Source organism: Filicampus tigris, chromosome 8 (genome assembly GCF_054856515.1).
Source record: "Filicampus tigris isolate MCC_2025a chromosome 8, RoL_Ftig_1.0, whole genome shotgun sequence".
In the NCBI taxonomy this organism is placed as follows: Eukaryota; Metazoa; Chordata; class Actinopteri; order Syngnathiformes; family Syngnathidae; genus Filicampus; species Filicampus tigris.
Genome location: NC_141224.1, coordinates 26,472,448 through 26,499,311, shown reverse-complemented (window position 1 = coordinate 26,499,311; position 26,864 = coordinate 26,472,448). Strand labels below are relative to the sequence as shown.

The window sequence follows — 26,864 nt, the reverse complement described above, 5'->3', positions numbered from 1 at the left end:
GTTGATGACACACATAGGATGGCTACTTGATCATTCTTATCAGTCAACTCTCCAGCCATGGGGAGGAAACATTCTCCACTGTATTCATTCACTATGCAGGCCTAAGCATATTCACTATAATAACATTAATGGATCAACTTTCTTTGGCCAAGTCAATGGCTTGTTTTCCTCATCGGATGCATGGTGGCACACTGCTACAGTGCTTGCCAGTCCTAATGAGTTGCATGTGCATTAGCCATCTTCTACTAATAAACAATAGCAAAGTGAGTGGACACCGTGCGCATGGCAAACTTGACAGAATACCAACTGTGAGTCTGATCTGATGTAGGAAAACCATAACTACCATTTGGACAACAGCTTTGGCCTTTTCACTTTGGGGACAAGAGGGTCTCATTCAAACATTATTTCTCTCAATTTTTGTTACCCCTGACGACTGAGCAGAATTGCTGGATTGCCAATAGCCAACTGCAATACAATGCACTCTTACTATGTACATTAATTGACAGCTGTGATGAAAGGCAAAATATAAACATATTCATTGTAACTTTTTACCACCTTGGGACAACCTTGGAAAACAGACACATGCATACAAATGTGAATGAATATTTTCAGAAGAGCAATGGTGAGAAAAGGTGAGAACAGGTAAGAGATTCAATCATAAATGAAAGTCAAATGCTAATTTGTCATTATGCCTACAACTAATAGGAGACCATTACATTTGTAAAATATGCATATCACTGGAATTGGGTGGGATTCTTGTGCCTCCTAAATCATCACTTTTCAGGAGAGCCCAAAAATGTCATGTTTGTTCAACCATTAACTTTGCATTGTCAAATAGAGCAAGCCATTTTCAACACTTTAGCTTGGTCAATAATTTGTAAAATTAACAAAATCAATCTCTCTCTCTGTCTCTCTCTCTCTCTCTCTGTCTCTCTCTCTCTCTCTGTCTCTCTCTCTCTCTCTCTCTCTCTCTCTCCAAAAGAAATAATAAAAAATGCCACATGCAAAATGGTACTGTATTGATAATAGTAAGACTATAATAGTATAATATTATGCTATTTTCGACCATATACTGTACACATTACCTATGAAAATACATTGCCACACATTGCCTCTATTTTGGATCAAACTGTTATCGTTACATTTTTAATGTATATATGATGAAAGCTACTGCCTTAGTAATAAAGGTGTACTATGTAATTGAATTAAACAATTGCAATCTCAAACTGTACACTGTTATTGATTGTGTTTAAACTTTATGGAGAGCCTCCTAGTTTAGATGAAAAAGACTGTTATTTGCAGCTGCATCGCTGTGGTTTCATTAGATGCAATAAAACAAGCAATGTATATTATAAGATGCCTCAAAACTTTAAGAAAAAAAAAAGTTGAACTGATGTCCTCTCACGGTAGTACCTTGTTTGGATCACTGGCAGTGATGATCCACACACACTGGGAGTTACTCTCATATTGGATAGGGAAGTTAGGAGATGTGAATGTTCCCGAAGGTCCCAGTAGATTAGACCCACACGTTTTCACTGCAGCAGAACAAGAGGCAAGATGAAGTATAACAAAATCAAGACTAGAAATGTTACATTTCCCTAAAAAAAAGATTAAATAATGTGCATAAGGTAAATGAATAACTTGTATGTATTAAAGTGACAGGAATGTAATTTAGTGTGAGCACAAAGTTGGTCCTATTACCAACAACACTATTAATCAAACTTTGAAAGTAGCTCCAGGTATTTTGGACAAAACAGCCAGGACATTTTAAATTTGAAAAGTAAGAGTTTTTTTTTTTTTTTCATGATTAACAAGAATTTACTTTCCTCTTTGTGCATACTGTAGTCTATATCCAGAGGCAGTGCCTAAATCAAAGTCTTGTATTTGTTCCTGAGATGCCTCTCTCACCCTTGCAGATGGGCCTGTGGTCGCTCCAAGCTGCAAAGACTTCAGCCACGCGCTGGCAGGTAATCGTTTTGGAACCTTGCAGCACATGGTCTTCACCGCAGATAAATTGAACAGTTGCTCCGATGCTGAGAAGATAAACATCATTAACGCCTGAAAAAGCAATCAATTCCTCAAAAAGTGAGTCCTGATGAAATGTCAAATTCATTATTTATTTAATGCCAATGATTACAGATGAACATCAGTCATTATACTTTTGTAGATAAATAATGTATCGGTAATTGAGCTAATGTTATTCTTTTGTGAGTAATTAAAAAATGTTTCCCTTTATCACATTTTGTTGTGGCTCTGCATAAAAGCACCATGAGTTGCAATATGATATATAATAAATAACTCCAACAAGGTAGGGAAAGAGAGACCTAGACTGTGATCTCGACTACAGAATGTGTAAACCTCAATTGCTCCATCGTGTTTGAAATAGTCTTCAAAGTACTATAAGATAATATAATATTTTAAAGGGCCTATAGAATGCTATTGTAGGCTTCCCAGTTAAATCTAGGCATATAACTGAATATGATCATATGGGAATTTTACTAAATTTTGCTGGTCCGTAATTCGTCCATCAGCAGCCAGGGTAGCCATTTGCCAATTGTAATCGTCATAAAACAGGTGCCCGGCAGTGACGGACTAATGGTCCATCATTGATGGACAACGATTACATTGACGCGAGAAAAACCCCTGCGTCATTCATCAGTCCGTTTTTTTTTAAAAGGTATCCTGTCATTCGTCAATCGTCAGTAAAACGGGTGTCCATCAGTTGACAGACTGACGGACAGGTCCGTCATTCTGACGAAATGCGCACCTCTTATTATTTATTACCTTTGGCACAATAGCAATCCAATTTATTGTGCAATATGAGTTATTTTGGTTGATATTTTTCTAACCTGGAAGTAAGACACCTGTCCAACAAGGCCAGCTTTACGCGCCATCGGCGTTACATCATAATTGCGTTGATCGTGTGTTTGGGATCATGTGACCATTTAAGATGATGAACGATTTACATACCTTCTTGAGAGAGGCTAAAAGCAATCCCTTCCATCACTTTGATCTATTTGTGCTTGTCCTTATTGTCCTTTATGGGGACCTGACATTGTAAAGGCAGGTATAATCTTGCCAAAGATCAACAAATGTATCCTCCAGGAGAGCCTCCGAAATGTACTGATAGGGCACCGTGATATTTTGTGTATTAAGAGCACATGTGCCTTTGGTAATGGCCGTGTGCGGTTGGCTCCAGTGCCCTGCACGCCAAGCACCAATGGTGGACAGCACCGAAATGTCCAAACATGTTTGACGCTCGTCGTTGATGTCGCAGCAACATCCGCACTCAAAAAATGCCCCTGCACATGAGGCACGGATGGTGAAATACGGTGCCTCGTGTTGCTGGGCTTCAGATCCTAAATCCAAAGTCCGATCATGAATTTGAAATGAAGCACCACAGAGACCCCAAAAAATTATAGGAGGTTTCTTAAATGAATGTCTTTTGGTGTGTAATTTTCATTTAAACTTGGTAGTCATGTTTTGCTGCTGATATTTGTAGGTGTACATGTAGAAATTGCCAAGCAATACCCACAGAAGAATAGAACGTCTGCCAAGAAATTCCAAAGGTAATGTAATTACAAAGAGAATAAGCGTAAAAGTTGATATAAACTGTACTTCACATTGAGAAACTTAAGGATAATTTAGCTGTTGTAGCACAACAAAAATACACTGTTATTTGGCAATCTTTATACAGCATTGATGTACTATTTATCCATGCACATGGTAATGTGTATAACAGGTAAGAAACAAAATATGTCTGGCGTATCGTGCTTGGCAACGAAGCTAACATTTGTGCATTTATGCTAACATTAAGTCATCATTTAGATAGCGGTTTAATTTACATACAGCTCTGGCCTCTCCTTCAGGTTTGAATATAGGAATTACGCCAGTTTTAAGGTTTAATCTCCCGGCCAATCTACTTTGGTCCCGGCCAATCTACTTTGGTACCGGCCAAGGTTCACCAGGCAGTCCTCTGAGAAATGCCAGTAACAGGCAAAAAGCTGCTGGATAGTCTGTCGCATGCTTCCAAAAATAAATTCCAATCATTTCTGGCGAACAGTTTAATCTTCAGCAAGACCAAACAAACTCCTAAACGTCTCACTGCCAAACACGCATTTTTACCACTTGCACATTTTCTGAACTAAAACCTTGCAACAAAAAAATTAACAGTTCTTGTCACAAGGCAGAGTATGTGCAAAAACAACCACTTCTCCCCAAATCCAGTGTCTTGGAGGAAGTGGGCATGTGTTTAGTCTGCAAAGGTGGTACGGAGGTGGCTCCTTCAATCTTATACGAATAAGAGTGATGAAACCAATATTTTCTTGGATTGGTCTGACCTGGTGTTTAGAGAGCAGGAATGAGCAGAAATGCACAAAGATGGGTGAATGGAGGAAAACACCAATTTAGGGGGGTTTTTAGTGAGGAATTAATAATGTATTATTTTAACATGGCTTAAAGCTCAAAAAAGTTGATTTTGCATAATACAGGCCCTTTAAAATTCCCCCAGTTGGGTGAATTACTGAATCAAAGAGAAAAGTATAAACATTGGATCGTCAAGATAATAAAATAAGTTGTCGTGGTGATCAATCTAACTTCATGGAGTTAGACCTAAATCTGTACAGAACAAGCAGGCTCTTGATCCGAATGTATGTTTGTAAATAAATGGAGCATATACAGTTCAGATCAATGTAATATAATACATATATATAATATAATACATAATATAATACATCCATGATGGTGTGGGGACTAACGGACTTACATAAAAAAAGTTTTTTGTTTTGTTTTGTTTTTGATATTTAGCAAGTATCAACTTGGAAGTTACTTTTCCTCTTCAGAATATGCAATTTCAAATGTTGACTCAACAGAATTAAAACAACAACTCTGTTGGGGTCACCTACAGTAGTCTGGTCAATGGTTCATAATTTCATTTGTCATTGTGGTGAAAAATGTTTTGCTATTCTTGACAAAATAATTCCCATATTAAAGTCATTTTGCTATGTATACATTTCACCCCCCAAAAAATAAAAATAAAATAGCTAATGGCCCAGTCTGAATAAAGTCCTTAACTTGAACAGCAGGGGCACCATGTTACCTGAAGTCTGAGCCAATATGTTTGCCATTTTCTGGCTCTCCTGGGTCAGGACAGTAATTAGACAGCTGCTTGACTCCCCCTTCATTCACTGAGCAACAAAAAAATGAAGACATTTAAATTGACAAACTTTGCACTTCCACAAACATCCATCACAGGTACAAGTAGAAAGGTAATACCAGTGTAACTACTCTGGGCGCCAAATGCCCCTGCCTGCTGTGGCAAAATAATATGGCTTTAGAAAAATTGACTCCATTTTTTCAAATCACATTTTCAAAGTTCAGCTACTGTGTTTGGCAGCAAGGTTGTGAATGCACACTTCACGTTAGAGCACAAAGGGCAAATGCATCTCTTCTGACTTTACTATACAAAGTGGAACGATAGAATATGTGGCTGAAAAACTAAGAATAAAAAACCTTCAATAGGCAAATTAGCAAATGAGAGACCTTACTTCTGATTTAGTGGCCAAAGTTTTGAAATAGACCACGGCAAACAATACACCATAATACAAATGTTGTTCAATCAATATTGTTAATAAATGGTAGTAAACTGGCTTGATTCTGTTAGTTAAATTAGAGCATTGATACAGCTCTTGCATTTAATGTACATACATATACTACATATATAATACATACCTTATCACTGCATACACTAGAGGGTCATACTACAAAATTGATCCCTTTGTGTTTTTGTTATCCTTCAGTTAAACATATAAGTGTCTTCCTAATCGAGTCTCTGTGAGATATACAGTAGAATACTGTCTATGCCAAACGGTTGTAAATAATAAAACCTGCTGTCATTAATATAGTAGTTTGCTCACTGTGATGTTAAAGGTAACGCAGTGGTTATTTTGCCATGACTGGCAACTCGCCACCTAGCATTTTGCCATAAATTGCGCAAGTAATAGAACTATAAATTATGCGGCAGTTAATGTGTGCCATCTTGTGACGTAGTGGGTAGAACGTTTGCACCGAAAGTACTGCTTTGTGCCTTTGTGTCACAGGTTCCCGCTCTGTACCATTTAATTTATTCTTTTTTTTTTTTTTGTTTACTTTACTATGTTTACAATTTCTTGCAGCCAGTCGGGAATTGTAAACAAGATATTTTGTTTCACTTTTTTTTTTTACTTTACTATGTTTACAATTTCTTGCAGCCAGTTGGGAATTGTAAACAAGATATTTTGTATCACAAGATATTTTGTTTCACGTATTTATTGAAGAATTGAACTGTTATGCAGTAGCCTCTGAAACAAAAATAATTAGGGCCCCATAATAATGGGATGTTATGGTTAGGATAAGGATAAATAGGTTAATAAAAACAGAGGTAGCATTAATCTAAAAGGTTGAGGTTAGAATTAAGAAAAGTTCAAGAGTTTAACAGATAAAAAAATTTAAGTTATGTGGTTATGATTAGGAAACACAATTATTGGACTGCCATTGCCCTAATGGCCAGAGCTGGAATCGGGAACCAGATAACCCATTAAGGACGGGAGCGCTGTTGCGCGTTTCTCTGTTTAAAGCCGGAGAGAGTATAGCTCATTTTCTTTTTTTTAATCCAATTATCGGTCTCTTAGCCATTGAAATGCATCAGAATATACATGTGACGGTGTCAATGGTTGTCGTAGCATATCCGGAATTTTTTCGAGGAGTAATAGTGGATGCCGTCGATCGCGGGAGCTCTGCTATAAGTCACAGCAGTGATATAAACGACTCGCGGACTTTAAAGCCGTGAAACGATCCAAACGTGAGTGTCACATGCCACATTGTTCAATGAAATTGCTGTAATTTAATATCATTTAAAAAAAAAATAAAAAAATAAAAAAAACACACCCAAGTAGTAACAATGAAACAAGCAAACGTTGGCAGATGATGCCTCAGGAAATGAACTGGAAACTTATTGGGATCTTCAAAGTTGTTTTGCGGTTGAGGCCAAATCTGTTTTTGCCCTATTTCATATGTTGGGATGTCCAACATCCTGAGATTTTAAGGTGAAATTCTCAGATGATGTCCTTATACTTGCTATTGGAATTTACTTCAGAGTGGTCTTTGAAACATTTCCTGAAAGTTTGGGGTTGATGTATTTTTTCCTAAGGTACTGGTTGCTATGGTACGGAGCCCCTAAGGTGACATGGAAGTAAAAAAAAACAAAACAAACTTTGCTTTAAAAACTTTGCGTTCCCTCGCAAAGATTGCATTCTCTCGCAAATATTTGCGTTCCCTCGCAAAAATTGTGAGATAACGCACATTTTTTTGCGAGGGAACGCATTTTTTTAAAATGCGTGTTTATGTACTAATGAGTCATGTTCCAGGTAAACAAAAGTAACAAAGGGAGCGTTTTCAGCCGTGGGTGGGTTTAATGGAATTGCTTTGAAATTCGCTTGTAATACAAAGACCTGAAATCAGTTTTTGATATTAAGCACGGTTTCTCCGTTTCTGAAGAACTGAGGTTTCTCAAACAGCCGCGCATTAGAAGCTAGGCTAGGCTAGCTGCTAAACTGACCCGGAAGTACATAAACACGCATTTAAAACAAAATGTGTTCCCTCGCAAAAAACTTTGCGTTATCTCGAAATTTTTGTGAGGGAACGCAATATTTGCGAGGGAAACGCAAAGTTTTTGCGAGGGAACGCAAAGTTTTTTTTGTTTGTTTTTTTTTGCTTCCATGTCACCTTAGGGGCTCCGTACTATGGACATTTGAAAGATGTATGTGCCAAAACTTAAAACACATTTTCTCAAAACGAGGGTTTTCAGTATGGCAACGTTGAAATTGCTGTAACTTCGTCCATTTTTGAGGTACTTCCATTTATTCTACGTCATTTTAAAGACAATTATCTGTACAATTAGAATATATGAATATCTCAATTTTCATTTTTGGAAACATAAGCCTGATTTTGTGAAAACACATCACATTTACTTCTGTGTGGGGTATAAATGAAACATCTGAGTGGTCAGTTAACCTAAAGTTAACCATTGGAACCCCCCTCCATTCCCCCCCACCCCACCCCCACCAGTGGTGGCGGGGGAACAGAGTCCCCAACAAAACTAAAGAAAGACTAAACTTCTACAAAATATTGTACTGTAGCTTACCTCCATTACCAAATTATTACAGCTAAACTTAGACAAGAAAGAAACAACCTTAACACAAGCCCCTAACATGAATGAAAACCCAAACCAATAAACACAGTTGAATAAGAAAACTATCAACTTACTTAAAGACAGTTTGTTAGTGTTGTCCATCCCTGGTAATAATTTTACCCCTCTGGATTTAAGCTCTCCAGAGCTTTTCACTAGTTAAAAGTAACACACACACACACACACACAAAAAATCATTAGATAAATGGGGTTACAGTATTAGACATTGGAAAGAAACTCTACTATTATGTGGGCCTATGAGGAAGAATATAAACACTACAATTCAATTGCTACTCGTGGGCATCATTTGCAAAAATGTAAACATTTCAACATGTTGCAATAACTTTACTGCTTTCTCAAAATGTATGATGTAACTAATAATCACATGAGTGAATGATCTTGCGATCAAAGAAGAGTTATTGTTATAATGTAGATTCAAGGAATCAATTACATATCAAATGAAAGAGGTGCCCCAGGACTACATTTCACTAATTAATTAAACACAGTTGTGGCATGATTCGTACAAAGGACAAGTGATGCAATCTTCGGTCACCATGTTGAAGCATACATGCAATACATAATAAAGGAACTGAAGTAAACTAGAGGTTAAGATGAATAAAAGTAGATATATACTGTAAAATAAATCTGTTTAAGTTAAAAGCTACATTAAAAAGGTATCTCTTGGGATGTTCCACAAATGGAGGCCTAAAACTGGAATGATGCCTCACAGTAAGTGTGTGTCCTAACCTTCGGAATTGTTATAAGGGTGGCGCCGGAGGGTCTCAGAGTTTGCAAGGGTTCATTCGGTTAAAAGAGTTCTGAAAGATAAGAAGGCCCTAGACCAGGGGCGAGCAACTCCGATCCTCCAGGGCCCCTATCATGCATGGTTTAAATATTTCCTTCCAACAAAACTGATTCAAATGATCAGGATCATTTTGAGGCATCTGAAGAGCTTGCTGCTGAGCTGATAATGAGAATCGGGTGTGTTGAAGGAAGGAAATATCTAAAATATGCAGGATAGGGGGCCCCGGGGACCGGCATTGCCCAAGCGTGCCCTAGACCAAACCTAGTGAGGTAGCAAGCAAGAGACAATGAAGTCAAAGCAAAACCTAAAATATGTAGTGATTTTATTTTGAAAGTTGTGATTTTATTTAATGTGGACATTAGTATAACCCATTTTGGACGGGAGTGCATAACCGTGTTTCTACCACAAAAGCCGGGAGCGCTGTTGCGTGTTTCTCTCTTTAAAGCCGTAGAGAGGTATACGTCATTTTCTTTTTTTAATCCAATTTTCGGTCTCTTAGTCAATGAAATGTTTCACAATATACATGTGACGGTGTTGTGAGTTGTCAGACCATATCCGGAATTTTTTCGAGGATTAATGGTGGACGCCGTCGATCGTGGGAGGTCTGCTATAAGTCACGGCATGACACACTCGCCGACTTTAAAACCATGAAACCATCCAAACGTGATGTATGGTTACAATATATGTTCATAGACAATGACGATTTCAATGTCTTTGTAAGAGAATACAGCATGGTAATTACCACTCGATTTTTTAAATGAAAAATAGTGCTTCACATGCATCTTTGATTGAAAATTGATTAATAAACCCTGTTTGAAAGCCACATGTCTAAGCTTTCAAATTCTTTTGGAATTATGTTTCTATCTGCTACAGGGGCTGATATATTAATTATTTTGTAGGTGACGAAAATGTCAGGTTATCAAGAGTGACTCCAAAGATGACCTTAGGTTTTAGAGAGATGTCTAGACGAGGGGCTTCAGGCTTTAATGGGTTGAGAAAGGTATCAAGCAAGAGCTATGACTTGTGTTAGCAGTGTTGCTTTTGGCAACATTTTCTCTATATTTAGAAACTTTTCCGACCCCTCAAATAATTATTTTTCCCAAAAAAGATACTAGCAAAAATGAAAATAGTGTTACTAATGTGAGCAAAATTCTTATTTCCAGCATGGTGGAGGAAAAAATATTTGACCTGATAAGATGCAAATCTATAGTTTCACATATTGCATGCAATGGGTGTATAACGCTCTAAGTCATGAATGTACCATTATAAGTCATTGTAATATAATTCTCACTCATTTATATATTTGGGAGTCCCGTCTAGCAACAGCTAATATGAGTTGGCAGTTGGTGCACAAAATTAATGTTATCATTTTTAAAGTGTAAAAATGTAATTTTAATGCCAGTTTGGTTTAACATTTGTATTTTTTTATTATAATAATACATGCCCTATCTAAACAAGTAGCAATTTACTGAAACAAGACAATATTCTTTTTCTAAATACATTAAAAATAACAGACAAAGTTGTATGTTGGCCTGGCCCTCAGCAAGCATTCCAGTTTTTCATATGACCCCTTTGCAAAATGAATTGCCCACCCTGCTGTCGAGCATAAAGACTAGCAAATAGAATGTTAAAATAAATCCAGAAACACAGATAGAACCAATGCAGTGATTTTAAAATTGGTGTAATATGCCCCTGCCATCGAGTCTTAGTCAGGACAGAGGCTGCCCGATTCTGTAGTAACTCTAAACATGACATGCACTTTTTAGAAAGACCAGAAAGCAGGGATTTACAGTAATTAATTCAGTAAGTGATAAAAGCATGCATTAACATATTCGTGTAGGCCCTAGATTTGAAAAGGTGTGGACTCCGGCTATATTCTTCAAGTGATTAAAAAACAAAAAAAATAATCTTGTTAAATTTCTGATAGGCAGAATAAAAGTGAGCTCAGAGTCCAAAATAAGTTATTGTTGCCTAATTAGCCCCTTAGCCTCCTGGTATTTTTACCTGAACGCCTAAAAAGGTGCACCCAAAGTAAAACTGAAGCTGTACTTGAACCATTTGGAGTATCAGCATAGTTTTGGTCTCTTTTTTGAAGATAACACTTTGAATTTTTCTGATCAACTGTCAGAATACTTGTAAGTGCTACTGGCACTGAATTATGGAAGTTTGAATACATAAAAGAAGGCGGATTTTATGATCGCCTATTGTTTTTCTTTTCCAAAAATCTGCCTGGAAAATTTTGTATTAGGTGATGGACTAGATTTTACACAAATTTTACTAAGGGGATGTCAAAAGAGGCGAACCAAAAGTGTGCCATTTGGGTGATCCCATTGCAACCATGTTCACATACGTATGGGAAAAGGCTGCTATTGTGGAATGCTTCAACAATCATGAGTACTAATGAAAAGTAAGACTTGGCACTATCATATCCTGAAACCAGATTTTTAAAAGACGCAGAAAAATCAACGCGATATGACGTGCACTCTGACGCACAGCCCTGATGTCGCTGGGCTTTGAAAGTGTGTGTTACGCAAGTTACGCACAGTGTTTGTTTTTGTCGAAAACAGTTTCCATGTTTTCTTTTTTTAAGAATTTCATTGGCCGTTGAATGCGTCAATCACCATCTTAGCAAGTTTGGTTGTGACTGCAAACATAACTGACGAATCATCCATATGCAGCGGTGGTACTATTTACGCATGGGATATGTTCATTGACTGTTGTTGAACTCTGACATGGGAAACTTTCGTTTATTGGATAAAGTAAGCAATCAATCAAACTAAGGTCCAGCCTATGTTTTGAAAGCTTGTGTTGCTAAATCCGTCGAATGTACTCAATCTACGATGGAATATATGTACGTATGTAATATGTATATGTATCTGATAGCAACCTGTAACAGTTGCAGCAGCTAATAACGTGGCTTTATGGATGTCAGGCTTGTTGTGGACTAACTATATTACTGGAATACTTTTACTGGACCTTTGCTGACATAATATGATCATTGATGATGGATTATGAAATTGTGTCGGACATTTGAGGATGAAATGGTGAGTTGCACATTTTTTGTGTGTTAGCGTTTGTTTTGACTTAAATGCTCGCCGAGCCTACAAATATGATTGTATATGTTTTCATTAAGATTCAGGATTAAAATTGATTGTTTACGATCTGATATTAAATCTATTCAAATGTATATGCAGTGCCTGACCATTTCTCACAAATAGGCTCACAAATAATAAACATTGAAGTTTCAAGTCACAAGCAGAAATAAAGTTATGCTATCAGTAAACTGCTTAATATGCAGTTAAGAAAAATGCTTTTAGTAATTACATAGCTTTTTACTTTATGATGGCCCTTGCTTTTCCACCAGATCTCCCGCCATAATACTGTGCAAATTAAGTAAGCGTGTCTTACCTTGATACTGAGCCCTGAAGCCTTTGTGGCGATGGTTGCTCTCTGTCACAAAATGCAGCCGCAGCCAGTTTTTTTTGCTGATGATGGGTGCGGGGATATTCATCCCAGTCAGACTAACATAAAGAGCACAACGGAAAAATGTTTAAACTTTTATTTCAAGAACCCAGGGATTGTGTTTTTTTTAAAAATAGCACACACAAATCAAAAAGGCTTTATAGTGTGACTGTCATTCAGGTGTTGATGTCCTTCCCAAGCTGACAAAATGTTCATGGGGCAAAATCACTGTGTTCTGTTCTATTGTGGATTGAGTGGTATTATTGTAAAGATTCAAAAGGTGTTTGATGTAATGATAAAGTAAGCAAATGAATGGCTATGTGTAATCAGACCAACAAGCTGCGACATAAAACCAACATCCATAAAAATCCGATAGATTCAGGGAAAAAAAAAATGTTGGAGCTGGATTAAACTTTACCTTCTTTAAAATATAACGATATCTTCATTGTAGCCATCAATTCATCAAGCCTATCCAAATAAAAATATGTGAACCTTGGCAGAGGTTTCTACTGATTTTTGTATTTATGAATTTTTTTTTATAGGGGCAGTAGCTCAATCCCTAATACCTTGTCTTGGGTGGCAATCAATCAATCCAAACTTCAATGGAATAGTTTCTAGACAAACGTCACCTTGCTTCCTGATGTCCCATACCTCATCCTTGTCCCTGCACATTATTAGTGCCTGTCCTTAGATGCAAGATTGAAAAAATTGATTTGGTCTGTGTGTACGCCACCATAATTATATCCAATAACTATCTTAACAAATGAAATTTCCCCTCTTGAGCTCTGATAAATCTTTTTTTGTTTGTTTGTTTTTTTTGCTAACTATTGGTAGCTGTCTTCATATCACTTGATTACTCCATAATTTTAAAGTGATTCATCTCCATGCCTGTCCCACGAACATGGGAATAGACCAACATGAAAATATGTTTTATATATTAATTAAGGAACCGTTTTGAACTGTGTGAAAGCCTAGTGATTGAATTGCGATTGTGATGTGAACACATTAGGCAATGCTGGCAGCCTGGTGGTCAACTGGTTAGCACATCCGCCTCACAGGTCCGAGGTTGTGGGTTCAAATTGTGTGGAGTTTGCATGGTAGTCTCCCCATGCTTGCTTGTTTTTTTTCCAGGTACTCCGGTTTCCTCCCACATTCCCAAAAAATACATGGTAGGTTAAGACTCTAAATCAGGGGTGGGCAATTCTGGCACTCGAGGGCCGGTATCCTGCTTGTTTTATATGTCATCCTGGTGCACCCACCTGATTGAAATGATCAGGGTCATTATCCAGCTTCTGCAAACCTTGCTGATTATAGGATCATTTGAATCAGGTGTGTTGCAGCATGGACAGAGAGAAAACAGGCAGGGCACCGGACCTCGAGGGTCGGAATTGCCCACCCCTGCTCTAAATTGTCCGTGACTGTGAGTTTTTATCTATGTGTGCCCTGCAATTGGCCAGCAGCTCTGGGTGCACCGAGCTGACCACAACCCAGTGTGATCTGGTTAGTTATTTTAAACATCGAAATGGCCGCAAATAAACAATCTAGCACAATTGTTTGACATAAACTTCATTAGACATTCTAAGCTCCGTGTTGTCAAACTACTACAGAAAACTATTAATTGTGCACTGCTGCATTACAGCATACACAAAAACACCCATGACTGCAATCAGCCCGCTAATAAAATGAATTGAAAATTGTTAAATACTTCAACGTAACACACAACAGGGCTCATCAACAAGTTTTGAAGAAGCCTGATAACAATCATGATCATTTGAATCAGGTGTGTTGGAGGAGGGAGACAACTAAAACAGGCTGGATAGGGGCTCTCAAGGATCAGACTTGGGACTCCTGCTTCGTAATGTCTCGGCAGCTCTCAAATTTGAGTCCTTCATTTGAAGCAAATACTTAATTAATTGGACAAATGAGAAACAATGGGTACTCCCTCAAATCTAAGCAAACATATTTCTCCTCAACAACCCCAACTTGCTAATTATCATTAAGAGAGAAAGTGCACCAAGATGATTTTCCTGATCATTTAAATCCCCCAAAGTAATGGAAGACTGAGGCCAATTATTTGTTTGTTGCTGTAGATTGAAAACATTTGGGTTTGACATCAAAACGTGAATATGAGACAACAGATCAACATTTCAGCTTTTACATCCAGGTATTTACACTCCTGAAAAGACTGCACCTTTGGTTACAACCTACCCATTTTTCAAGTGACTGACGTCACCGAGTTGCGTCCTAATACATTCAATATTCAGAAAATAAATATTGCTGCAAGTCAACACCTCAGTTTCAGAGTTTGTCTTTACTGTGCAGACTACACACTATTTATGTAAGTCTGCATTAAGAAAAAAAAAGCAATTGCGAAGCTGAGAGAAAAGATGGAAAATCAATCAGAGCCATGGCGCAAACACTGGCCATAATAATACAACCATTTGGAATGTCCTGGAGATAGACAAAACTGCTGACAGACTTGGAGTGGGTAGCTCAAGGGAAGCAGCAAGTCAACGACAAAGACATTATGAGAGCTCTAAAGAGAGACCCTTAAAACAACTGTTACTGACATCAGCAACAATCACCAGAGGGCAGAAGTAACGGAATCACAATACTGTATATTGTTTGCAAAAAAAAGAAATCCAAAGGCTAAACTAGAAGATGCAAACGACTTGTTATCAAGAAGTATAGGAAGCTTTTTATGGACTGATAGGACAAAGATTAACCTTAGCCAAAGTAATTAAAAGTAGAAAGAAAGGATCTCCTCGCGATCGCACTGATCGCATACTAATAATAACAAAAGAAGCATCATGCAATGCCAGCAGCACACTGGGGTGGTGGTCCGCCTTTTTTAAGAAGGGGGGGACCAAAGGTGTATTCCAAATGCAGGGCGATCAGAAGAAAAATAAGGAGAAGAAGAAGAAGAGGAAGAATAAGAAATTTCGAATTGCTATTCTAAATTATTAAATTATACTCGTCAAAGCACAAAGGTATAGATACATTTTTCTTTTTGGAGAGTATAAAACATAACACTAAGGGATTTGACATTCAAAACATTATGTGATTCTGAGATTCAAATGAAAGAATTAGATGCAGCGATAAAGCAGACGTCAGCGGGGAGAGCACCTGGTCAAGATTGTTTAAACCAGTGGTCCCCAAACTACGGCCCGCCTCCACATTTGGTCTGGCTCCCTGAACAATACCAGAGAGCATTTTGATTTTTTTTTCATATATGTGTATTTGTATTTCATAATAAAGTTGGACTTTTGCAATAAAATGTTCCTTAGTTATGATGAACTATTTTCATTATTAACTAGTAGTTAGTAACTATTTTATACACGCATATAACGTGACATTCTGTTCCAGCCTTCTGCAGTCTGTGCCCCTATCTGGCAACCCCCAGAAAAAAAATCCTAAACCCGCCCCTCTCAAAGAGAGAGCGGAATGATGGCGAAAAGATTAGGTAAGAGAAAAAGTGTTTCAGAATGCAGGGCATTTAACCTGCAGTGGACAAACGATTATTTTTTTGTTCAAGGCAAAGCAAAGGATGCCTGTCCCATCTGTCAAGAGGCGGTGGCGGCATTCAAAGAATACAATCTGCGGCGACACTATGAATCCCATCACAAGGACAAGCATGATAGCTTGCGAGGCCAAATGCGAGCAGACAAACTCTCAAAGCTAAAAAGTCGACTGTTAGCTCAGCAATTATACGCCAAGCTCAGCCGAACCAGTCATCTGTTCGGGCCAGCTTTCGGGTTGCTCAACTGATAGCAAGCAGTGGTAAACCCACCGGTCCCGTTTCCAGCTGAAAAGTATGTGGAAGCACTGGAAATGCTGTAGGTGGAGAGTTTGTCAAGAGGTGCATGAATGCTGTCGTGGAGGAGGTGTGTCCCGAGAATAAAGATGTCTTTAATGCCGCGAGTCTATCAGCAAGTACAATCACCAGACGCATTGAAGAAATCGGGGGTAATGTTGCAGCTGCAGCAGAAGAAGAAAGAAGACGAAAGAATTTGATTTTTTTTTCATTAGTACTGGATGAGAGCACAGACGTGCAGGACACCGCGCAGCTGCTCATTTTTATTCATGGAGTTAGTGCAAACTTTGAGATGTGCGAGGAGCTGGCAGCCCTCCAAAGTCTGAAAGGGACTACGACGGGGGAGGATATTTTCGGCAAAGTGTACCAAACCATGGAAGAGTTGGACCTGAACTGGTCAGAGCTGGCCAGCATCACAACTGACGGGACTCCTAGTATGGTGGGCATGTCTCGGGGTCTAATAGGAAGCATGAACCGGGAGATGGAAGAACGGGGTCTCACCGCCCCACTACAAGTCCACTGCCTAATTCACCAGCAAGCACTGTGCTGCAAAGTATTGATGTGGGATTCTGTCATGAAGGTTGTGGTGTCATGCAATAAACTTCATGAGCACAAAGGGACTTAAACACAGGCAGTTCCAATAATTCCTGTCTGAAATGGAATCTGCGTATGGAGATGTGCTGTACTACATAATAGTTTGATGGTTGAGAGTTTTGAGGCGTTTTTACGAGCTGCAACCTGAAATTAACGCATTTTTTCATTCACAAAACAAAACCGTGCCAGAGCTGATTGACCCAGAATGGAAATGGCACCTCGCATTTTTAACAGACATGACAGAAATGCTGAACAGCTGTAACTTGCAACTACAAGGCCAGGGGAAACTCATTTGTGACATGTATTCCCACAGTCAGAGCAGACTCTTCCTACTCAGGAGACTGAGGTCTTTTGGGGTTCAGGGGACACTCCTCAGGAACTTTTATGACTCGGTGGTTGCATCGGTCATCTTCCAGGGAGTGGTCACCTGGGCAGGCGGTGTCTCGGCCCGGGACAAGAAGCGGCTGGACAAACTGGTCAAGAGGGCCGGCTCTGTCCTGGGCTGCTCCCTGGACTCTGTGGACTCGGTGGGGGACAGGAGAATGTTGGCCAAGCTGTCATCAATGCTGGGCAACCCGGACCACCCCCTCCAGGGCACCCTAACAGCACTCCACAGCACCTTCAGTGACAGACTGTTACACCCTCGCTGTGCAAAGGAGAGATTCCGCCGTTCCTTCTTGCCTGCTGCTGTCAGACTCTTTAACAAGAACATTGTGTAGTCTCTACAAACTGGCGGTCATTAGTGCAATTGTGCAGTCCTGCACCTGAGCTCATATCGTGCAATACCCAATATTCCCCACTACTGTAATACCGTGCAATACTCAACATTCCCCACTACTGTTAGTCTAGTTTTATTTTTATCCAATGCTGTTCCTTACATTTCACTACAGCACTGCAGCACTGTCACTTAGAGTATTTTTTCCTCTGTACTATGTACAGGCCGAAATGAGTGTTCCTCATATTTTTTATGTAGATGTAGGTTGGTGTGTATACACATGTGTATATACACATGTTACTGCGTATATCTACATAGGTTTGATTCTAAATGTTTGCCGTCAATGTTATACATTAATGGCCACATTATGCCACCGCCCCTGTGTGACCTATATCTTTGCTACTGTAACAATGAAAATTTCCCCACTGTGGGATCAATAAAGGCATTCTTATCTTATCTTATCTTAAAAGCATTTGAGGTGAAACTAGAGCTGCTTTTGGGACAAGTGAAAAAGCACGGCTTCATCCATCTCCCTGCTAGACAAAACCTTTCTGCAGAGAACCCAAGTGTGTGGAAGCACTGGAAATGCTGTAGGCCGAGCTTGGTGTGCGATTCTGTGAACTACATGTTTATGCAAAAGAAATCTGTCTTTTCCAGAACCCATTTGCTGCCGACATTGATGACGCCCAGCCTTCTTATGAGTTTGAGTTGGCTGAGTTACAGAACTGTGATGTTCTGAAAGACGCATTCAAGCCCAACAGTCTCATTGACTTCTATGCTGCCCTCCCAAACGACACGTACCCCAACATCAGAAAACACGTAATGAAGATGTCAACACTTTTTGGCAGCACGAATATCTGCGAGCAAACCTTTTCACACATGAAACTGCTGAAAACTCCAATGAGATCAAGATTGACAGATGAACATCTGCATCAGTGTTTGAGACTGGCAGTGACTAGAATGGAACCTGACATTCAACTTCTCACCAGCCAGAACCAGGCCCACAGTTCACACTGATGAACATACAAAGGTAAACTCACTTTTCTGACTTGAATGAGTCATTCTGAGTATAAACAAATATAATCATAATACAATCTACTGGGATAAAATTCATCTCCACAACCATACTGGTAGTGCTACTGGTTGTGCTGAGTAGGTGCTGTGTCACTTAGTTCAGTTTCTCAGCCTGCTTGCTTTGTGGTTTTCACAGGGAGGTTGATGAGAGAGAGAGCTGCAAACAGTGATCACCTACAAAAGGATGATAAGGAAGGAACACAATAACTTTGAGAGATTGCTCATATGAGTCACTTAGGTAAGAGATTCTGCTCTGACAACTAAGATGAACATGGACCTGTTAAGACTGTGCACGGCACAACAGAAAGTTTATGTTTCATGGACTTTTTGTGAAGAATCCAGAGAGGGTTATTTGGTTATTATTTACCGTATTTCCGGACTATAAGCCGCAATGTTTTTCCTAGATTTTGAGCCATGCGGCTTATAGTCCAGTGCGGCTATTCTGTGGATTTTTCTTCCACCGCTTGAAGATAAGTACCGTTTATTTTCTCTTGGTTCTCTTCTGTTTTAATCAGCAACGTTGCTGCAGTGTTAAAAGGCACTGTTAGGAAAGAATCTGCTCAGGTACATACATGTACATTTACAGCGTCAGCGAACTCTGTATTGGTCTGTCGTGGCGACAGAGCTGAGCGGAAAAGTGAACATCACTATATACCGGTTAATCTAACCTCACTTATATGGTCATGAGCTGTGGGTCATGACCAAAAGAAAAAGAGCAAGTGGCCAAATGAGTTTCCTCTGCAGAGGTGGGCTGGGCTCTTCCTTACGGTATGTTCAGACCGAATATGAAATGTCACTTCTCCGCCAGTTTTTCGGGCGAGTTTTATTGCAGTATACCAATGTAGCCGCTTCATCCGTGCTACACCACAACAGGGGAGAGGAGGACGGGCTCCACTTTTTCTTCTTACAAAAACAAAATGTATGAACATCATTCGCAAAACGGGTGGCCGGTAGTTGTGCTAAAACTCTGGCTAATGCTAAATGCTATCGCCATCTTGTTTCGCAGTTCAACAGCAGTACACGAGCAAATGTGCTGACCCGAAACACCAAATTCCACGCTCCGCATTCTCCAAGTCTGGTCCTTTTTGGCTCCTGTTGGAAGCTGGATGTGTTGTGCAGACCACAATGATTTTTGTCCGACATTGTTACTGCATGCTGCCTGAACAGGACACCTGTTTTTATTTGTTTTTGATGCTTTGTGTAATGAGGTAAAAAGTATATTCTCAATGCCAATTGGTTGTAGTGATGCAACTTATTCCTGTCCAAATTCACCAACTAGTGAATGTACTCATCCCCAACTCACGTGACCTAGACCGCATCAATGGTCGGATTGGCACCTACTGTACCTGCACAAACTGAATTGACTTTATGTATAATCACATCGGGAGAATATCTTTGTTTGGTATGACAGCAGCATTAAAGATAGGGTAGGAAGCTCGGCTATCTGGGAGGGGCTCGTAGTAGAGCCGCTTTGACGGAGTGGTCCGTCAGGTGCTGCGGGGAGAACAGTGTTGCCAACCTAATGCTGCACGCATAATTGCACACCCGTACCTCGAGCCTGTTTTCCATATGTCTTGTGCCCATTCGTCCACTCAGTCCGTCCACATGTATTTCGCTGGTTGACCATCGCGGTGGGCTTGGGGCGTGCGGTTTGTGCCCACAATCGGGCCATTTTCCATACCATAGTCTCGTGTTCCAGAAACCTTTCTCCAGCCTCCGCCTATCATTCACAAATGTCCACTCTCAAACCGAGCACCACCGTTATTTCCGTGTTTTGTAGCACCATGCGTGGGTCGTTACTGTGTGACGTCATTCGGACGTCGTGGCAGAATACCGTGTTTTTAAGTAAAATAATTGTGCTGTTGCTTTTGAGCAGTCGAAGGGTTCAGGGTTATGACTGGTTGAATGATTATATTTTTCTAAATTTATGAATTTTTTGGTTGGTAATATCGATGTGTTTTGATGAAAATGACAGTTACTTTTGATAATTCATTGGTTTAGGGGAGGGCCCTAGGGGTTTAAAAGACGTCCATCCTCTCTTTGGGGGTAGTGTGAGCCAGGACTTGCAACAGAGAACAGCAACATTTGTTTGCATGTAAGAACAATTTTGACTTGATATGTATGAATAAATCCGAAGAAAAACACTGCACCCTTCGGCTATGCCATATTGTTATTGAGCGCTATTTTGATCCCCGTCACAGCCGCTTTAAAGGAGCTAGATGAGGTGACTTGAACATCAGGTTAGGATGTCTCCTGGATGACTCCCTGACACATCTCCGAGGCCTAGGACACGCTGGAGAGACTTTTGCCTGGGAAGACCTCGGGATCCCCCTGGAAAAGGTGGACGAAGTGGCTGCGGAGAGAGAAGTCTGGGCTTCCTTGCTTAGCTTGCTGCCCGCGTGACACGACCTTGGATAAACGGAAGAAGATGGATGGATAGTGATACCAGCACAGGAGTCAACAGAAACCTTCGACTGACTAGTAACCATAAAATGATGTATCCCACCTGCTTAAAGTCAGACAGAATAGGCTCCAGCACACACAACCTTGTAAGGATGGCGTGTACAGAAACAATTTCCTTGCCAATTTAAAATAAAATGTAACCAAATTCTTTAGAGTATATCTAATCATGCAGTAAGACAACAAAACACTGAAAAAACAAATGAGTTCGGTGGGGGGGCGGGTGGATGGCTGGGGTGAGTGAACCCTACAACCCTAACACCATACATGCATACATACATTTTACCTGCTAAAGGAATGGAATAACTGGCTGTGGTGAATGCCTGAGAAAGTATCACAAAATCATCATGCGGATGTGGTGATTATCATTTTTTATGTCTTTTTGTTCCAATACTATTGCTTGGCTGTTTTGTTACAAATAATGCTGTCTAAATTGTGAATCAGATACAGGTGTAAATAACAGAACATCTCTGTCAGTGTATGCCTCTGTGTTCTATCTTCCTGGGATGGGCTGTCTTATAGATAAATCATTTTATTTGGCGTGTAGGCTGCAGCATCAGGATTGCTCTAGTAGCGATTTAAAACTGCCAGGGGCCTTCTCATTTTTCTGGCTAACCAGCTCTGAATTTGTTCTGTCTTGCCATCCCTGCACTGTCAACAAGCACACGTGCACACACACACACACGCACCCACACACACACACACACACACACACCCACACCCCCACACACACACACGCACACACACACCCACACACCCCCACACGCACACGTTCACAATCACACACAACCACAGCCTTTTTGGGACTTTAATAGGAGCTTTGGACTGCTGAAGCATGGTGCAGGATTCTAAAAACAATGTGATAACTTCTTGTTTCATCCATGTGTATGCACACACGTGGAATGTCACTTTCATTGTGTGTGCAGTCATCTCTGAGTTTTGTTTATTTATATATTTTATTTGGCATTTACTGCCGAGTGACATCAGGACCGGACATTCAAATGAAAATAAAATAAAAGCAGATGAAGGACAAGAGAGTTGTAATGGAGAAAAACTGTGCTTTGCCCTTAATCCTTCATCTGGCTACCCCATTTAACTACATTTTAGCTCTAATTATTTTGGTTTTCCATATACATTAAACACATCTCACCCCTGTTTCAAAATAAAGTGAAAATTATCATGGCTAAAACCGCAGTGTTCTTTTTATGATTAACACATCTGTCTCAGTTTAGAGGTTGTGAGTTCAAATCCGGGCCCCTGCCTTCCCGTGTAGAGTTTGCATATTCTACCTGTGCCTGTGGAGGTTTTCTCCAAGCACTCCAGTTTCCTGACACATTCCAAAACCATGCATCTTAAGGCATCAATAGATCCGACGTCAGGCAATGTGACCGATGTTGGACCAACCGACTTCCACGTTGGCAGTTCGGGCCGTACAAGTGACTATGTACACATCGCAACCATTCAACCACAACTACCTGCTTGTTTGAGAAGTAATACCCCTCAAATCTCCCGCCAGCGGTAGTCAATTTTCCTCATTCCAAAATAAGATCACCGGAAGCTGGGTGGCTCGTATTAATTTCCTTGCATTCTGTACGTAAATATTAGTGATGGATAGATAAGGCACATTGGGCAAACTGCGTCAATAATATGCCACTTTGTTGCTCAATACACCTGCTGGATCTTTAATGTCATTGCAGGCAACTTTGAAACAATATTATTTAGGTTATTGTGTTATATTCAGGCCTGGACTGGCGCAAGAATTCCATCTGTTTCACTGAGCCAGCCGAAGTGTGATAATTTGCGTCTCGTGAATTGAAGTGACATAGTGATTAAGGCAGCTCGGGCTGCAAAAACTGATGTGAATTGCAAGACCCTCGACACTTCACACGTGCATCGCAGTAATATGCTTCAATTATGAAGAGACTTACTCAACATCGAGGCTCCTTCCCTCGATCTGTTACGACAGGATTAGTGAGGTGAATGTTTTTACAATTCGGATTCCATTTTAGATTATGTTTAATGATTAAATTCTTTATCGATTCTCTTATCAATAATTGTTTGTTTGGGGATGAAAAGAGACTAAACAAGTAGTTTAGCATGTCTTGGATGGATGGATGGATGAATGTATGGATGGATGGATGAGTGGATGAATGTATGGATGAATGGATGAATGAATTAATGAATTAATGAATGGATGGATGGATGGATGGATGATCTGAGCTGAGACCGCTGAGACCAGCTGTCCACATGGAATGTGTCTGGAGAGCCATTGTTTGTTCTCGGTAAAACCCAATATGAAATGCACAGCAGACATCATAATTTGAGCAGGTAATTCCTAAAAAATCAGGGGCACCAAACTGATGATTGCTCAGTAAGCACTATAAAGTCACACTGCTGTGTGGGCCGAATGAATTAATGACTGTAGTTGTATTAAGTTCATTTTGTCTTCTTCATTATCTGTATTTTTGACTGATTCATTTATAACAGACAATAGTGTTTAGGTCGTTTAAATACCTGACATGTTTTGGTGTGTTACTTCCGCCTTCACCAGAGTATCGCTGGTGTAGTTGTGACACATCTTAATCAGGTGATGTTCCATGAGGGTGTTTCCTACCTGTCAGAATTGACAGGCAAGTCACCCCCCGGTCCGTTCACCCCTCCAGGATGATGTTCCAGGGGGTAGAGAGCAGGAAAGCTCCTGCTTCCCTGTTGATGGTCCTCGGGCCTCGCTTGCGGATCTCAATGGCATCCCTCATCCAGCGCTGATGTTTGTTTTCTTCGGTGTGGATGACTCTGGCCTTCTCCCATTCCATGATGTGGTTTTCCCTTTTGCAGAGGTCGGTAATGACTTGTGGTGTTCCAGTTGTGCTTGTTCTTTTATTGCTCGTTTGTCTTGTTGCTGTCTCCTTCTCATACTCCTTCTTTTGTTCTTTTTTTCTTGTGATGAAACTCCTTCCTGTCTCCCCAATGTATGATTTATTGCATGATTTGCACAGAATTTCATATATGGAGTTGCATTTATTTTCCGGGTGTATTTTGTCCTTTGGATGCACCAAAAGCTGGCGGAGAGCTGTTTGTGGTTTGGCAGGTGTGTTGTATTTTTTCATTGCTCTTTGGATACTTTACGTAATACGTCTCACGTATGGCAACGTTACCATTCCTCTATGTTCTTGTTTGTTTGTTCATTTTTTTCTTTCCCCCCTGTGTTGTGTTGTTTTTGTTCTTCACCTGTCCTGCGCCTTTTGTTATTGCCCACTGTGGATACTGACACCTTTTTAGTGCGTGTTGTATGTGTTTTTCCTCGTGTGTTCTGTCTTCCGGGTCCGTGATTATTGTGGTGTATTCATGTATTGTTCTGACAACTGATAATTTGTGGGTAGTGGGGTGTTCACACATCCAAAGGAGGTATTGTTCGGTGTGTGTGGGTTTCCTGTGTACTTTTATTTTGATGTCTCCATTGTCTTTGTGATGTATGTTCAAGTGCAGAAAAGCTATGGATTGGTCCGTTTCTTTTTCGTGCGGGAATTTGAGGCTGCCTGTGATATCTATGGAGTTGAGGTGATCTGTAAGGTGTTGCGTATGTCTTGTTTTGATTTTCTCCAGAATGTCGTCCACGTAGCCTTTCCATAGAGATGATTCGTATTCTTCCGGGGCTGTTGAAAGTGCCTTCTGTTCCAGGTCCTCCATGAAAAATCCACACAGGATGGCCGAGAGTGGGTCTCCCGAACCCTTCTTTCTTTCAGTATATGGTATTTCTGAATTTAAAGTATGTGGATGTGGCAACAAATTGAAGTAGCTGGGTAATGTCTTGCTGTGCGCAGATTTGTGCATTTTTTGAGTGTCCTGCGTGCTTTTAACCTGTCCTGAACTATCTGAATGGTGGCTTGTGTGGGTGTTTTGGTAAAAAGTGAAATTACATTGAGATGTTCCGGGCCTGTCCCACCAGCATTAGGCCCTGAGGAAGACCCAGGACACGCTGGAGAGATTATGTCTTGCCTGGGAATGCATTGGGATCCCTCCGGAAGAGCTGGAAGATGTGGCTGGGGAGAAGGAAGTCTGGGCTTCCCTGATGAAGCTGCTTCCTCCGAGACCCAACCTCGGATAAGCGGCAGATAATGGATGGATGGATGAAATGATATCATGTGAGATGAACATTTCGTCTTTCTGTACTTTCATATTGGTGAGTTCTGTGGCGAGTTGTTTTGAGTTCTTGCAGTGTTGGTCTGTGAGTCCCTGTGAGTTGTATGATTTTGAGTGATTTTGAGGTTGTGCACTCTAAAAACAGTTGAGTTAAAAATAACACAATTTAGGGTCAAAAAGGACCGATCCACAAATTGGGTCAATTTGACCCACTTTCTTGCGTTGTTTTGTACAAAACAGCCCAAATTTTGTGGCTGTCTTGTACGTGTTTGTGTAAATGGTATCTTGTCTAAAGCTGCAGAGTGCAATATAGGCTCATCCCAGGGTTGCCTCTTGTAACCTTGTATACTAATTGCTATCGAGGAATCTGAGGACTTTTCACATCGACAGCTCACTGAAGCCCCTATCCCACTTAGAGACAAACATTTACAAACGTTGGCGAACGTAGAAAATACGCGTTCATGTCAGGGTTCGTCAGGGTTCATTCAAATTCGCAAATGTTCACCAAACTTTCATCAGACGATTGGCAGACGTTCACCTTCACTTTTCTTGTCGCAAGGACATTTTGGAAATGTTCAAAATTGTTGAAAAATCACTAAAACTGTTGGTGAATGTCTGGCGAACGTTTTCCGTACATTTCCGACATTGAACGAACCCTGCCAAACTCTGACGTGAACCCAACATTTGCTGCCTTAAAACAAATGAAAAGTGAGATAGGGTCTTTATAAAAAAATTCTATTCATTATTTGTTGAATCTTTACTCACATTTGCAATTTTTTGTTTTGGTTTGACAATCTTAGCCGAGTTGATAAATACACGCTGGGATATGTTGCTAAGCAGTGTCGGAAGACAACTGGGATGACCTTATTGATCTCAGCCAGGTCTACCAGTTTAGATGTATTTGGAGGGCTAAGGCCATCCTGGCAGACCGCCAGCAACCTCTTTTTACAGAATTTTGGCTACTGGCATCAGGAAGGGGTGGACCTTTTCTAAGAAGGCAAAGTCCAATAGATATCTGAGATTGGTCGTACCATCAGCACTTAAGCTTTTAAATCATTTGTGACATTGCACTCCATATACCTTGGTGCCATTATGAGTCTGTTGTTTCGGATGTATTTAGGAAACCTATTGTTTTATTTTTTCTGTGTTTGTGTTGTTGCATACCAAAAGGCCCCGTGGGGACAATATAGCTCTTTTATTCTATTCTATTTTATTCTATTAAAAAAAAAAAGGTCCCTTCACTAAACATGCCTCTTGGCAGCATTGCTGTCATGAAAAGAAACATATTACTTGAGAAATACTGGGCACAGTTTCTGTAAGAAAAGATAAATGAGTGTATTTCCATCAGTCCATATTGCTTGACAAAGGATGAAAAGTTATATTTTGAAAAAAAGATTCTCAGAAAATGTGCTACAATTCCAACAGCACCTATTGCAGTCTGGCTGTTGATTTTTGTTCCTTTACAGACATGCAATATGGCTTTGTGGAAATAACTTATTGGCATGAATGTGCTGTGCTTTCTCTGTTTGGTTTTGTCCAAGTTTCATTATGGTTCATATGCGTATTATCTATTTGA

The 26,864-nt window shown here is 40.1% G+C and overlaps 1 protein-coding gene across 11 annotated transcripts in view; it reads right to left on the bottom strand.

Annotated features, from left to right (window-relative positions):
- Positions 1 to 26,864, bottom strand: part of LOC147144176 (CUB and sushi domain-containing protein 3-like) — a 708,031-nt gene that overhangs the window by 490,589 nt on the left and 190,578 nt on the right. For all 11 annotated transcript variants that reach the window (XR_015087713.1, XR_015087712.1, XR_015087709.1 and 8 more), the window contains exons 7-11: positions 12,438 to 12,550; positions 8,302 to 8,379; positions 5,099 to 5,186; positions 1,909 to 2,033; positions 1,414 to 1,535 (exon numbers count right to left, since the gene is read on the bottom strand). Coding sequence is in view for 6 of the 11 variants with exons in the window: in XM_086037008.1 (XP_085893134.1) it covers positions 1,414 to 1,535; positions 1,909 to 2,033; positions 5,099 to 5,186; positions 8,302 to 8,379; positions 12,438 to 12,550 (526 nt within the window). In the remaining 5 variants the exon portion in view is untranslated. The remainder of the gene's footprint in view (positions 1 to 1,413; positions 1,536 to 1,908; positions 2,034 to 5,098; positions 5,187 to 8,301; positions 8,380 to 12,437; positions 12,551 to 26,864) is intronic.